At 34.6% G+C, this 15782-nt stretch overlaps 3 protein-coding genes across 4 annotated transcripts in view; 1 reads left to right on the top strand and 2 right to left on the bottom strand.

Moving 5' to 3' along the window:
• LOC111391166 (exocyst complex component SEC15A-like) overlaps positions 1-1867 on the bottom strand; it is a 3275-nt gene extending 1408 nt beyond the window's left edge. Inside the window, exons 1-2 of the mRNA XM_023016313.1 lie at positions 1724-1867; positions 7-829 (exon numbers count right to left, since the gene is read on the bottom strand). Coding sequence (XP_022872081.1) covers positions 7-806 — 800 coding nt within the window. The 5' untranslated portion in view covers positions 807-829; positions 1724-1867. The remainder of the gene's footprint in view (positions 1-6; positions 830-1723) is intronic.
• Positions 1868-4673: 2806 nt separating this feature from the next.
• LOC111391200 (cAMP-regulated phosphoprotein 21-like) lies at positions 4674-9089 on the top strand. Of its 2 annotated transcripts, XM_023016365.1 has the most exons (5): positions 4679-5022; positions 5271-5390; positions 6517-7135; positions 8134-8410; positions 8780-9089. In XM_023016365.1, exons 1-5 carry the CDS (start codon positions 4851-4853, stop codon positions 8792-8794), a joined length of 1203 nt encoding a protein of 400 aa, XP_022872133.1. In that variant the 5' UTR covers positions 4679-4850; the 3' UTR covers positions 8795-9089. The 2 variants fall into 2 exon arrangements, with proteins under 2 accessions (XP_022872134.1, XP_022872133.1); XM_023016366.1 differs by lacking the exon at positions 5271-5390 and having other exon boundaries at positions 4674-5022.
• Positions 9090-13108: 4019 nt separating this feature from the next.
• On the bottom strand, positions 13109-15021 carry LOC111391178 (transcription factor MYBC1-like). Its single transcript, XM_023016333.1, has one exon. The coding sequence runs from the start codon at positions 14811-14813 to the stop codon at positions 13893-13895; it is 921 nt and encodes a 306-aa protein (XP_022872101.1). The 5' UTR covers positions 14814-15021; the 3' UTR covers positions 13109-13892.
• Positions 15022-15782: the final 761 nt, after the last annotated feature.

The raw sequence follows: 15782 nt of genomic DNA, 5'->3' as shown, positions 1-15782 counted from the left end.
AATTTTAGGACAGACTTTTCATCAATTTCTTCAACATTTAAGGTGTAAGTGACATCTCCTAGACCCAAACAACTCTGTTCCTCTGCTTTCCTTTGACGAGCGAGCATGTCCTCGTCCCTCTGACGAGCAGACGCAGTATATCCTATAGCAGTTTGCCCAATGTTCTTTGCAGCACTCCTTATGTGAACTAGCCATTCGTTAACTTCACTGCAAACCCTCTTCTCAATGTGCATTTTAATCAGCGGCATTCTCTTCTCTATCAGAATCTTGAGTGTCTTGACAGGAATATTATGCAAAAAAAAATTCTCAATCAGATCGACAGCTTTTAAAGCTGGATAAAACCGACCTTCAGATATGTGAGTATTACACTTCACGCACAAATCTAATACTTGAACGCAATTTTTTGACATTTTAATGGCTTCCGTAACATTCTTCATAATCGAATAAGATTCAAGAAGCTCTTCGAGTTTCAAGAGTAATACAGTACTGACTTCTTGTAACTTGAAATTATCACTAGCAAGCTCCCCTTTCAGCTCTTCTGCGTCAACCAAAACACCACGTAGCTCATCAACTGCAAGAATAAAATCCTCATAATGAAGTTTGCAAAGATCCTCAATTTCAACTTCTTTCTTTCTTACTACATTCTTAAGCTGCTGCAAAAGAGATTCAGGCTTTCCTGTCTCAAAGGAAAGCCTGACCATAGGTCCCAAATCCTCCCCATTATTGACCATGGTCATGAGAATACTCTCCTCCCCAGTATCCCCTCCAATTTCAGTCACATTTCTCTTCTTCGTTTTCACACTCATTATATTTCTACTAACAAAAAAACCTGTTAAATATCAAATCCAAGATATGTTACCAAATTAGCAACATTAACCTACTTGTACAGATGATTTTGTAGAGATAGATTGCAGATGCATCCATACAAAAATGTTGTACATATAGCAGATCTCAGTTAGCAATCCCAATATAAACATTGGATTAAACTGCTTGTTCACACAAAGTGTACACCTTGATTAACACCCCGCTATATGTCAAAAATCTGGCAGTTGATTGGAAAAGGAGTTTTCAGGATCAATTTACCAAAATCTGCCAACTCACATGGGTGTAAAACAATGTGTCAACCTTTATATACATGTAGCATGATCCTTGTTCATGCATTCAAAGAACTGAATTTAAGGCTGGCCAATAATCGAAAAATCAAACGATGTCATCTCAAGTGACAGTGATAAAGAAAAAACCAATTACCCATTAGAGAAAAAGTTCAAAAGAACCATCTTTAAGAAAATCCTCTTTCCCCATTTTGAGATCCTTTATATACATGTAGCATGACCCTTGTTCATGCATTCAAAGAACTGAATTTAATGCTGGCCTATAATTAAAGAATCAAACGATGTCATCTCAAGTGACAGTGATAAAGAAAAAACCAATTACCCATTAGAGAAAAAGTTCAAAAGAACCATCTTTAGGAAAATCCATTTTCCCCATTTTGAGATCCTTTCAGTTATCAAATTACGTCAAATCAAAAGCCAAAAACAGATAATACACTAAATGAAGTGGGTATTCCGCATTTCTTCAAAAAAAAAAAAAAATATCAATTACCTTTTATTAATTAAAAAACTGTGGCTTTCACAAAACATTAAAAACTGTGTAAATCAGACTCAATTTCCAAAATGAATATCGTAAGAACAGAAAGTCGCAATAAAAAAAGACCAGCTCTCACCTGAAAGAAAAACTATCGATTCCCAGAATTGTCCTTTGCTTTTCTCGAGAATAATGTATATCAAATCTGAACGTTTGTTTGGTTTTTGGTCTCTAGTTTATTGGGTTTTTGTTTTGATTTCTATGCAATAATCTATTCGATGTTCTTAACGCACCATTTTAATATTCTGAAAATGATTTAACGATTATACCCCTGATTGGTTTAGGATACAGTAAATTTTAATAGAAGTTGGTTAAACATATATTTGAAAAGTTATTAATTTTAAAGACACGTGATTAAGATTAATCGTTGATTTTAGCTCAAATTTTAATCAAGACAGGCCTATAATGTTCTAACTTGTAATGTAACTTGTTAAGGTCGTCTCTTCGTTATGGTACTTTTTGTGAGATAAAGGTCCAATTAATCAAATGAATTTTATTCTCTCAAAGTGATTTATTTCTAAACCAATTAATATTGTTGGGTATATTATGACCATCTCGTTTGCTTAAAAATTGATAAAAAATGGTGAAATATATAATTAAAAATTAATAAAAGTTATGCATCTAATAAAATATTATGGACTATATTATTAACATCAAAAAATATGAGTAATGCTATTTGTAATCTCTCACTACGACACTTGTCATACGTGGCATACACATGACAGGTAGTTACTACTTGTCAAGTGTATGTCGCCACATATGACGATTGTCACAATGAGTGATTGCAAATAGTATTATTTCAAAAAAAAATGTCAAAATTTGTGTATTTTGGTAGGTGGAATGAATATGAGAAAGATATATGGCTTCTTTCAATATTTTTCAAATTTATTTTCAATTATATATTTTATAGAATTCACAATTTTTTAACCACACATTTGTTCGACTTTTATCAAAAGTCAACAAAATTTCAATTTGGGTAATTAGCACAAAAGGTTCATACTTTTCAATATTATTGTGAAAGTGTTTATCTTTCATTTTTTTTTTTGACATTTTTACCTATACCTTTCACATTTTATTGCGCAAAAGGTCATTTTCATCTATTTTCAATAAAATGGCAATTTTACCTTCTATTCAAATAAAACAGAAAGAAAAAATGAATTACCAACTACAATCATATCCTTAATTTTTTTAAAAATTACTAAGAAATCTTAAATTCTCTACCATTACCACTTTCACAACCTACCAAACTGCCACCTATAGATCCACATAGCACCTCCTTTCAGCTACCATGCCCACTGGACTCCACCACCACCAACCTCGCCTCTTCTCCCATCGTCCTCCTATACACGAATTTGAAAGAGCAGAGCACTTAGAACCCACCAATTTTGGTCAGATAATTCTCGTTGTGCATTGCGCCTGTAGAGAGTTTTGAACAAAAAATTGAAATGGTTGAAGGGATAATTTGTTCAATTAGACTCATACCCATTTGTCGTTTGGGTTTGTTCAAGGTTTAATTGATGCTAATTTGGGGATTTAGTGTTGTGGGATGCATGAATTGAAGGAGAAGATTTTGGCAAAATAGAAGTAGCGACTACTGAATGTTCTAGAATTACAACAAAATGATTTGAGGCAGTTTTGATTGATGTAAGACTATGTATAGGTTCGTCGAGGCTAGGGCGTAACCGTTGGTAGTGGTGTGCGATCGTGAGTGGCGCCAAAAGTGGGGATTGTCGTGAAGTGTTGTATATGGTAGTGTGGTATTTTAGGCTGTAAATGTAGTTGTTTCGGACAAATTGGTGACCAGTACTATGGAGGAGAATGTTGAGGAGAGTGAGATGAGGTTGGTGGTGGTGGAGTCCGACGGGTGCTGTGGTCGGAAAGTGATGCTATGTAGATCTATAGGTGATGGCTTGATAGGGTTGTGAAAATGGTTGTAGTGGAGATTTTAGGACTTATCAGTAATGTTTTTTAAAAAAGGACTATGATTGCAATTAGTTATTTATTTTTCTTTTTGTTTTATTGAATACGAGGGTAAAATCGTCATTTTATTAAAAAAATGGATGAAAATGACATTTTGTGCAATGAATGTGAAATGTAGAGGTGAAAATGCCCAAAAAATGAAAGGTAGGGACATTTTTGCACAATAACATTAAAAGCTAGACACCTATGCTAATTACCCTTTTAACTTCTATCTACAGCGTACATGAGCTTCATTTAGTAAAACACCCATCAAAGTGGCTTTCTCAATGCCCGTTTGGTTCCTATTATTTGAAATTTTAATGGTTTAAATATATGTATATATTTTTTAAAGAATATGTGAATAAAAAAGAAGAAAAAATTTTAGGATTACATGTAATATTATTTTATTGGAGAATATGTGATTGACAAAAAGAGAGAAAAAAATGAATTATAATTTTAATGGAGGTTAAAGAGAGCCTTAAAATGTTAAAAAACTCGAAAGTTTGTTGACCAAAAACATTTTTCTTTAGAGAAATAAATGGACTTATATGGACTGCCCAAATGTTTTTAAGTTGCGCATATATATTTATATATATTAGTGAAATAAATGTGTATACATATTATTTGTGTTTTTATACGAAACAAATGATAAAAAAGTCCCAAATTCATTATTTGTTACTATGAACACTCGATCATTGAACCCATATAAACACTACTGCAACTTAAATCCGTTAACAAATTGATCGATTTAATCCTCAAAATTGGTAGGTTTGCCCTCAAAACTATCTTGATCCGATTTTAATTCAATCATTTGATATTTGATTGAATATTTTATTTACCCAAATGATAGGAAGAATTCAACTTATCTATGCCCTCTCCCTCGTTAATCACATGGTAAATCATTCATTTCTTTTATACGGATAAAAACTTAAAAGGATAAAGCTTAAGCTTCAGCTCGAGCTTTAAAAGTAAGTTTAATTAGCTTAAATTTAAGCTTTGCCAAACATGGCCTTAAGCTGAATGGATATTTTCCAGCCCCAAACGGGTGAATAAATCTAATCTGTTAACTTCGTTTCAGACCCTCTCCAATCGGTGAGAGGGATAACCCGAGAAAGAGAGGGTTTACCTGGTTATCCCTTTTCTTCCCCTCTCTCACTTTTGCTCTCTACAGAGAGAGCCCACTATCTATACATACATATATAACCTATATATATATTTGCCTATTTTATATATCTAGGTATCAGAGAATGGATTGTCAGTTATCTCAAAATAAGGAATTGACTTCACTGCAGCATCCACCAGTGGCAATTGAAGCAAATGTGAACGAGGAGCAGAAGGAGATGGACCCACCGGCGTACATGACAATGGTGGATCCTGTCCTAGTTGAGGCGCTGCAAAATCCTCGTCATCGCCTAACCAGTTTGTTCTTTTCCCTCTTTATGCTTTCCAGTTTTAATTTGGATTAATCTGTAATTTTCCATAGATTTTGTAGTTGTAATTTCGTTTAATGTTGCTAATATGTAATAGGAATTTGTGATTTTGGGTGTAATGTGTAATGAATCTGTTAGTTTTTGGTAATTTTTGGAAAATTGGGTTAGATCTGGTTGGATTCAATTGTGGGAACTGGAGGTTTCTTGTTGTTTATTTGATTGGATGTGTAAATGTAGGTAATTGTTGGTGCCTACTGCCTACCATTTCGTATGTCATAATTGAGATAATCCTTTGCATGGAGCGTGTAGAAAAACAAAAGAAGCTTGCTAATAGTATTTGGTTGATTTGCATTAGTGGTGAGTGTTTCATTACCTTAGCATTGGTCCCAATATTTTCATGAGCACACACTAATTGCATTCTATTACATATAAAACCTGAACCTCTTTCTGTACCTTCTTTTAGTTTCCCAAAGTCAATGAACAAAAAAGAATATAATGAGAATAATTATGCTCTGTTTGACAAAGATTTTGTAAATTTCAAACAAATTGAAGCTCTCAGCAGAGAACACAAATCGTCATCTTGTTATGATGTTGTATTGAGCTCTCAATGGACCATATAATTGGAATAAGAGGAAAGGAAGAATAATGATTATTAACATAAGTGATTGTGTCACCTGTCAAGTTCTCAGATTTATCATGGTTGGAATTGAATGGTTTCTTTCTGAATAACTTGTGACTCTGCTTGGGATATCTTCTCTCAAAATACATTTACATAATATGGCTGTGTGACTTTAAAAAATCCATGACTATAATGAGTTAATTCTATGATGGGGTAAAGTTTATGAACATATGACCTTCTCTTTGCATTTCAGGTTTCTTTGTGTTAATAATTATTTTTTTTCTGTTTATTGCTTGCTTTATCTGCCTGTCCTATATCTTTTCGGCCCTTGTCTTATTGTTTCATTTTGTGCATTCTACTTAAGATGGAATGTGGAAATCCTTTTCCCCATTCTTCAAAGAAAGTCTTTCGAAGGTCTGGTCTTGAAGTTGTAGCTGATGAGATTGCTTTAGTAAACTAGCAGAATTTTTTTCCATTGCAATTGGACTTTAAAGATTGGAAACTTTGAAGTGAATCCTTACGTAAGAAACGGGTTTAAAATGTTCATTAAATGTATTCTGGTGTGGTTTATCCTTTTTATGAATTTTGTCTTATGAAAGGTATGTACGTATATTTCTTTCTATGAAGGATAAATAAGAAGTTTAAGAGCCAACATTCATTTCTTTTATTTATTTATTTATTTGGTGGTCATTTGCATGTGAGAGCATTTGGCCTTGCTGGTTATATCTGAATGTGCTGATATTGTTTTAACATTCTAGTCTATTTATAATTTTGTTTTTGTTGATTTATTGCATCTTTGTCTCCTCGTTCTGTGGATAACTAGCAAATGAGGTTTTTTTTTTTTATTTATTTTTAACAAACCAGTTCTACGAATGGAACTCGATATACAAAAGTTCTTGCAGAATTCTGATCTACAGCAATTTGAGTTTCCACACTTCCCTACTTCATACCTTCGTCTTGCTGCACACCGTGTAGCTCAACATTATTGTTTGCAGACTATGGTTCAGGATAATGTCATGGATGGCCAGGGAATCCGTATTTTGGTCATAAAGAAACCAGAAAGTAAGTTCCCCGTTGTCTGTTTATCAGATGTACCAGCTAAACAGTCAGAAAATGACAAACTTGATCAAGTAAAGATTGTGATAAAGCCAAGGCATTCTAACGCTTCTTCAAATGAGATCAATGGAATGGGGCTTAAGCGCAGTTCAGTTAGAACTGTGGAAGAGAGGAAGGAGGAGTATGACAGAGCACGAGCTCGTATTTTCAGTAGTCCAATTAGTTCCGGGGCAGAAGATGCATTTGCTCGGGTTGCTTCTGTTGTGAATAGTTTCAATGTAGTTAAAAGCGAAGTTTCAAGGAACTTGGATGTCAATGAGGACAAGAGCAGTAGCAGCAGGGACATTGGTAGTTCTTATAGAGTAGCCATTTTTAGGGACAAGGAGAAGGATCTTACTGACCCTGATTATGATCGCAGTTATGAAAGGTACATTTAGATTATACGACCACTATCTATTTATCAGTTCGAGAATGTGTGGGTTATTTCTCAAGTTATTGCATTGCCTAAAACCTGGATGCTCAAAGAAGTAAAATTGAAGAACTCTGTTACAAAATAAATATATTGACTGAAGCATCGAACAAATGTCTCAAAAGGTTATATTTTCTTGGTTTAGTCATCTTCAATATGTTCAGACGTTCAGCAGAATAATCCTTTTTTCTTTTTTTTTCTTTTTTTTGCATAATTTAACGTACTCCTTTGTGTATCATTGATTCTTCCATTACTGTGTGTCTAATGTATGATCATGGTAGAAGCCTGGTAAGGAGACATTTTTTACTGTCTTAAGTCTTGCCCACTGGCCTCTTTAGCCAATCTTACACTGGCCATCCTTTCTTCTGATATATGTCCGCAATTATTATCCTCAGAACTGCCCTTCCAAATAAAAAAAAATCAAAGTCCGTGGCGTTTTCTTTTGTTATTAGAATTTATATGTAAATCCAAGGCATTTGAATTGCTGACCTTCAAAATTTTCAATTTTTTTTCCTTTGCTCTTTCATTTAATTTTCATACACTTGTACTCGGGAATATGTTCTCTATCAGTTTAGATAGAACACTTATTGCAGCGTTCTTCATTCTCATTTTGTAGAATTTCCATGAAACTTCACAGTAGGATAATAATGTCACTCGATTAACACTTGATGTTTTGGATCATTGCAAAGCTCAACTTGTCTAGCCGTTTTCATATTATGCTTTTGAGTCTGTATAGGCATAGTTTTGAATAGGGAAAGTTGAATATGGTAGACAACCTAGGAATAGTTTGTGAAGGGGGAAAAGATGCTATGCTTAGGTGTGTACGGATGGTACATGGTAATGCTAATGCATATAGTCACTTTGACTGTCAATTCCCTTGCCATCAACTCTCAACTCTATATTTTTATCTATTTCCATGTAAACAGTCTAAATTACACTCCTTTTTAATTGTGCAGATATGTTAAAAACGTCCCAAGCGCTCAACATTTCAGCTCATCACCTTTTAATATGCAGAAATTCCAGCCTCCATTTGTGCAATATGATTCTTTTTTTCCCCAGCTGAGTCAGATGCCAGTAGCTCAAACTCCCGTCAATTATCAAACCCCAATTATGAGCCCATATTGTGCAATGGGATTGAATCAGACATCTCGGGATGCTTTATATGTGCAGTGGCCAAGTCAGTCCACGATGCATTCACGGTCTTATGATCAACTAAGACATGCCTTTTGTCAGGTAGGTGTTAGCTTCTTTCTCCATTACTAATGTACGATTCTGGTTTGGATTTGTGCATTAGTTCAGATATTGGTACACAAGTGCCAGTAGTCATGGGGTAACTGTGATTTTTTGTTGGCAAATCTATTATTTCATCGGTTCATTTATTATTGGATATCAAAATGATGCAACGGCAGCAATCACGTGTTGACATCACACCATAATGCATAAATTGCAAAATGTGTTCTGATATCAGAAGATGCTAACACATTGGTAATACTCTGACAATAATGTCGATGAGTCCACAATAAACATGATTTTTATAAGCTATCCACTTGAGTCTATATTTGCAAATTCGACAACTAAAGCAGTCTCTTATGTTTGATGTAGGTTCCCTTTCTGTGAGCAGCCCCTAAGTTTTGATTGTTCCCTGAACCATAGATGACAGTTCAAATATCAGCTGGGAGAATGTATTACTGAACTAGACAGTCTTGTTCTACATAGGGTTTATTGATTTAGGTCGAAGTGTCAGAAACTGTTAAACTTGATGTTTTGATTTAGCTTCGTTTTGCTTTTGCTTGTGAGTTTGATCTAAGTTGGCGAACAATTTATGGACCAACGATCATTGTTTGTATGATATTTTATGATTTCAAAATTCTGTTGGCTTGACATTGTGGGTGCTATAAATGTTGTGTTCATTGGCAACTTGTTTGGTAGGGTGGACCGGACATCCCTGGACAGTATCAGAGAGGAAAAATATGTTCAATAATTTTGTCCATTGTAAGCAAATGCGCCTATGGTCCAACCAGTTGGGAAAGAATCAATAATTTCTGTGATCCTATTTAAAGTAGAAGTCTTTACTCTTTAGCCTCTATTTGGTAGCCACTAAAAAGAGCTTTATTTTATTTTATTTTTTATTATTTTTATTTTTTTTAAATGCTCTTTGAAATTGTATTTTTTTGGAGAATGTGATTTAAAAGTTGGAAAAAAATTGGATTCATATGCAAAATATTTTATTGTGTGAATGTGGTAGAAAATGAGTTTGAGAAAAAAGAGTTTTGAGAGAATGGATGACAAACAGGTGCTTAAGTCAATGCAAAATAGGTCTTAATTATTTGAATTGTGATTTCCCTAAGGGCGTGTTTGATTGTTAATGCTTTTCATGGAAAATATGTTTTTTCCATCAAAATTTCTATTTTTATGTAGTTTGATTGTCATTTTTTTTGTGGAAAACATTTTCTTAATTTCATGATCACATTTTACTCAAAATCAAGGAAAATGTTTTCTCTGGGAGGGGGTATGAATTTATTTTTTAGGGAATTCACTATTTCATCTATCTACCAATAAAAAATGGACAAGTATTATGTTTTCTAAATTAAAAATTAAATCAATCAAATGCATTTAATTAACAATTTTTATGAAAGTTGTTTACAATCAAACGCACCCTAATTTATTCTAGAATTACTGTCACCTCTGACGTATATTTTCATCTGTTTCTTGTCCTATTAAATCTTGAAAACAAGAACGTCCAATATTATGGGGTTAATTTAAGCAATTAACAACACCCAATGACACTTTACTGTGATTACAAGGTGGTGCTATTCAAGATGGATTTAGAGGGATAGTTGAGATTTTTGTTTATTCTTGAAAATCGAAAACAAATCTAAAGCACATCACATGGAGCCAAATAATGGGCTGTGAATAATTCTGTGCCAGCTTCATATCATATTAAATCCTATTTTATGTTTTCTTGATCTTATAAACTATAAATTAATGGATAATATGGGATTCGTTCATTAATTGTACGCTACTAAAGATGGGATGAAGACTGTGTAATCTGGCTGTAAACTTTTAAACAATGAATGAAGTCTTTCATTTAAAGCAAAACCCATTTTCTTTTATTAAGTCCTTGTTTGATCCAATTTTTTCGAAAAAAATGTATTTTTGAATAGTGTTTTAATCCATTTCAATCATATTTTTCAATAAAATAATATTACAAGTAAATTTAAAAAAATTTCTTATTTTTTAACTACACATTTCATATCAAAACGCGATTCAAAAATGCATTTTTTGATCAAAATGGAGTTCAAGCAAGTTATTGAAACTAACTATTCATATTTAAAAAGATTACTGTGAATGCCCGTTTGATTTTCATTTTTATTAAAATGTATTTTTTTCTCACTTCTTTTTAATCACACATTCCTCATTAAAATAATATATATGCAAATAAAAAACATTTCCTTATTTTTTATTCACAAATTATCCATCAATCTACTATTCTAAAATTTATTTTTCCATAAAAATGGATGTGAAACAATCTCTTAATAACATATTTGACATCAAATGAACCTCAAATTGTGAGAATCGGAATTGATCTGATGAAGAATTTTGTTACCTTATGATGGTTATAATTTTTTTGAATCAAACAAAATATCAATTTTTTTTTTTATAATTATCCTGTACAAAATCAATTTCGAAAATCCAATTTCTTTCTTTATTATTTTTATTATATCAACGTATATTGGCGATCAGCGCATAATTGAGCCAATTGGTTTGGATATAATTGTTAAACAAAAGACCAAGAATCGTGCCTGTATAGTAGGCGGGTGGCACGCTTTTTATTTTTTTAATTAATGCTGGATTAGCTATAATTAAAAAATCATATGACCCATACTCCTCTAATTCCAATCCTCATCAGAAAACCCACTCCGTCCGGTATGGACCGGTCCGGCCCGGTCCTTCCCTGCCTTGTCCACAAAACTAGAAAAACTGCTTCAAATTTACTTGATGTTTTAGGTAAATTGGTTATTTTATGACTGTTTTAACGATTCTAAATATTCAATTAATTAAATTTTGAAACAGTTTTCAATTTTTTTCAATCGAGTGTCTGATATGCTGTAAACCAATTATATGGCTGTGGGTTGAAAGCAACGATTAAGATTTTTAGTGTCTAATACATAAATTTTCAATTTAAAAACCTTTTTCCAATTTGCCCAAATTTTATGTGATAGTTGAGTTGCCTAGCACCATTTTGAGGGTACACTAAGAATAATTTCGATGTTAAATTTCAAAATATAGAAAAATGATGTGTTTTCACGATTCTATCACATAATATTGAGCTTTGAAGTCCATGAAATTGCGTGATTACCTTTGACATGTTCAATTGTCCCCACATCCACCTGACAACCCACACCACTCGAAGATTACAATTATTTATGAAATGCGCATTCCTTCATCAATATCCACATCTCGTGCGATGTCTTTTTAGATATTTTCATTACCATAGTCTTTTTCATGTCATTATTCCAGTTTTATGCTACCTTTTGTTTTCCATTTCTCATAAAACGCATAGTCAGTCTCAAGGTGGGACCCGTGGAATTTATTATTTTTTAAGATGAATTATGATTATTCATTTAGTTCACTTGATATTGTCATCTTTTGAACCATTCAAAGGCCTACCCACCACGTATATGATGCCTCACCTCTCCCTCCCTCGTCGAGGTGGATACCTGAATATCCTGCCTATGTTTAGTTGGAGATTTATCTAAAGAATTCTTCATTCTTTTCGACTATGATTAACTATATATAGATGAAAGGTCGCATATCAAATAACTTTACAATGACACAAAATAAAATAAATCATGGAATATCGAAATTTCAGCTCACATTTTGATAACATTCTAATGTCTGCAAAAGGTAGGGATTATTCAGCTGCAAGTCTCACATATAAGGAGCCAAATTCTTCATGGAAGATATCGAACAGTTCAGATTAACTATTTTAACTATCATCGCAATATCAATGGCCTAAATCTTGAATTCTTTAACCCTGAAGTCAGATATGTATCTATAAATCTTGGAGAACTAACATGTAAATCTAACAGAGCCTTCTCGAGTCGTACAAAAATTTCCAAATATCGTCGCTTGGCGAGTTCATTACAAGGTTCTTGTAGGAGTACAGTACATTGGAGAACTAAATCATTTGCCAGCTAATAGGAGAGATCTTTTCGGTTATGAAAAGAATTATCTCACCTGTTTGTTCAAGATTCCAGACTCGACCATGGCAACTAAATACGAACTTGTGGTACGAGCTGAGCCATACGAGGAAAATTAAGGGGACTAAAGTTCAGAAAGCATTGCAAATTACACAAATTGCTTATTACGACTCCAGAAATTTAAGGAAATGCAGCTGCAGTTAGAGTTTGTTTGACAGGATACAAATGTAGAAGGAACATCACATATCACTAGAATTGTTAAGGTTTCTCCGCAAGATTTCCAAATATCAAGGTTTAAATGTCTGCATAAAACAACAGCATTTACAAGAAGTAGGACTCGACTCTACGCAAGGCTATGGCCTAAATCTTGAATTCTTTAACCCTGAAGTCAGATATGTATCTATAAATCTTGGAGAACTAACATGTAAATCTAACAGAGCCTTCTCGAGTCGTACAAAAATTTCCAAATATTGTCGCTTGGCGAGTTCATTACAAGGTTCTTGTAGGAGTACAGTACATTGGAGAACTAAATCATTTGCCAGCTAATAGGAGAGATCTTTTCGGTTATGAAAAGAATTATCTCACCTGTTTGTTCAAGATTCCAGACTCGACCATGGCAACTAAATACGAACTTGTGGTACGAGCTGAGCCATACGAGGAAAATTAAGGGGACTAAAGTTCAGAAAGCATTGCAAATTACACAAATTGCTTATTACGACTCCAGAAATTTAAGGAAATGCAGCTGCAGTTAGAGTTTGTTTGACAGGATACAAATGTAGAAGGAACATCACATATCACTAGAATTGTTAAGGTTTCTCTGCAAGATTTCCAAATATCAAGGTTTAAATGTCTGCATAAAACAACAGCATTTACAAGAAGTAGGACTCGACTCTACGCAAGGCTACACTAGGAAACGAGAGAACAAAGGAAATCAACAAGAAAATACAGTACCATATTAGGCAGTCTCAGGACAGCAATCCTTCGCTGCACGATCAAGAGTTAAACAATTGTTTGCTTCAGACATCGACATACCAACTCGAACATTTTATTGGTAGATTTCCCATGCTTTTAAGTACTCATTTCAACGCCGGTTATGACAATATTGCTGCCAAAAGTGACATCATGGTCGATATCCGTCACTGGTAGCCCGGGGTCAATATCTGTCAACAGAACCGACATGGCCGAAACATGGTAACGACTTAATTACACTTGCAAAATCATGGAACTGGACTCCTTCACAACAGAATCGACACGATGCAATGACTCATTCTAAAAGACACGAACCAGGTCCTTACAAAGAATATAACTACTAAATCATTTCATGATGACCTGATTATGCGAAGAACTCAATCTAGAGCATCAACAACACCTATGAGCATAAATTTAACACGGTACTACATCTAAATCGAATGCTAGATAGTTTCATCATGAAGGATTTTTTCACAATACTCAAAAGCAAAATTGACAGGAAAATGCAGAGTTTCAATAAAAATTCGATAATTTCTCCATATTCAATCATCACCAGTAGGAAACAGAGTAAGAACTTTCCTTCCATTTGTGGCAGTGGCTGACTCCAACTCCTCCACATACGGCAGTGGCACCACCGAGGAACCATTTCTACCGAGCACCGGTGTACCCATCCTTTGCACCTGCTGTTGTGACTGCCTCATAAAGGGATGCTCAAATTGCCCATTGGGTGGTGAAGTCCCAAAATGCCTGAATTGCTGCTGCAGCTGATGGTGGTGAGCCCCTTGCCCCGCCACCGCCATCTGATGATGATTCTGCATTGCTGCAACTGGCAAAAATGGGAGAAAATGGTCGGAATTTGCCCTGCTGGGATGCAGAAAATGCGCTGGCACTGGCGAGCTGGCGAATAAATGGTCCATAGCAGGGTCTACACCCACGGCAGCCAGTGCTGCCGGAGAATTATTTCCACCAACACCGCCACCATTACTCGAAATTCCCTGCATCCGCTTCAAATAGAGCCTGTACTTCTGCAAATGACTAGCAACATTTTCTCTAGTGAGTCCATCCACACTCATGAGCTGCATTATGGTCTTGGGGACAGCATTTTTGATTCCCAAATGGGCCACAGCATCCACAAACCTCTTGTGCAGCTGAGGCGTCCACACGAGCCGCGGCCTCTTCAACGTCCGTGCCGGTTCATCTCCAGCCCCGGATCCCCCGCCACTGCCGCCCTCTCCTCCACCGCCCAAATCAGCTGAGTCAAATTCCGCCGATGAGTTAGCAGTAGACTGAGGAAGCTGCGACGGCGGTGGCACCGTCGCCGCCGCTATTTGATGTGGGTTTCTAATATCGAAGGCTAGAGCTAGATCAGTCGAAATTAGAGATTGGGATAAGGGAATCAACTCATCTGGTGATGGCAATTCATCTTCCCATTTAGCAAACCAATTCGAGTCCACTTCCCTCATTATCCCCGTCTTCCCTTGAATAAATTCCTTGAGATGAACAGTATATGTATAACAAGAAATTGTAACGGGTCAACTTTTTTTCCCTCTGATCTTGGAGCTAAGATTAAATTTAAAAACCCAATTTGGAAGGGAAAACGAGGGAGCGTGAAATTAGGGGATGGAACTAGAAAGGGTTTTCATATTTCCATTTCTTAGTATAAAAAATGGTGAAAGTTCAGTGTAAACTTCCCTTGCATGAGGAGAGGAGCTCACGTCCAATTAATGTGCGGACCCGATCCCCATGTGAGGGGATGGCAAGGCTCGATGTATGTGTAGCGATCTTCTTTGAATTTTTAACTCGTCCTAACTTTGGTTGGGACATAAGTCGTGATTCTTTTTTTTATCCCTCTTTCCAAGGAATCGATCAATAAGAAGTTGCAAGCTAAGCCTCCATTTGGCTCCCATTATTTGAATTAATAATGGGGAAAATAGTGTTTTTTGAAAAATTGATAGTTGTAAAAGAATGAAAAGTATTCGATTTACGTGAAATATTATTTTATTGAAGATTATGTGGTTTAAAATATGAAAGAGAAAAATTTAAATTAAATTGATGAGTTTTGAATGAGGCCAAAGGGAGGCTAAATAAATGTTTCTTGAGTAAAAATTAATTGTTAGCAAATTTTAATTTTGAAAATGCACATTTTACATTTGGAGGGTGTTTGACACTCATTTTTATGGAAAAAAATGAATTTTAGAATGGTAAATTGATTCAGAATGTGTGGAAGAAAAATAAGAATTTTTTTATTTACGTGTAAATAATTTTAGTGAATAATGTGTGGTTAAAATGAAGAGAGAGAGAAATGTATTTTGATAAAAATAATAATCAAACGGGGCCTTAATTATTCAAGCTTTAACTAATAATGCACTACTTATTTTTTAGAATTATACAAAGTACTTTTTAAGTTTCGCCGAATGTATAGTTTTGGGTGT

Source organism: Olea europaea, unplaced genomic scaffold (genome assembly GCF_002742605.1).
Source record: "Olea europaea var. sylvestris unplaced genomic scaffold, O_europaea_v1 scaffold760, whole genome shotgun sequence".
Lineage (NCBI taxonomy): Eukaryota > Viridiplantae > Streptophyta > Magnoliopsida > Lamiales > Oleaceae > Olea > Olea europaea.
Note: the sequence above shows the minus strand (reverse complement) of the source record. Positions and strands in the feature narration are given on the sequence as shown.

Bases quoted from the DNA above. Each gene is read 5' to 3' on its own strand.
- LOC111391200 (XM_023016365.1), top strand. From the start codon at position 4,851: ATGGATTGTCAGTTATCTCAAAATAAGGAATTGACTTCACTGCAGCAT. The intron at 5,023-5,270 runs GTTTGTTCTTTT...GTGTAAATGTAG, and splicing joins TCCTCGTCATCGCCTAACCA to GTAATTGTTGGTGCCTACTG. The intron at 5,391-6,516 runs GTGAGTGTTTCA...TTAACAAACCAG, and splicing joins TTGGTTGATTTGCATTAGTG to TTCTACGAATGGAACTCGAT.
- LOC111391178 (XM_023016333.1), bottom strand. From the start codon at position 14,813: ATGAGGGAAGTGGACTCGAATTGGTTTGCTAAATGGGAAGATGAATTG.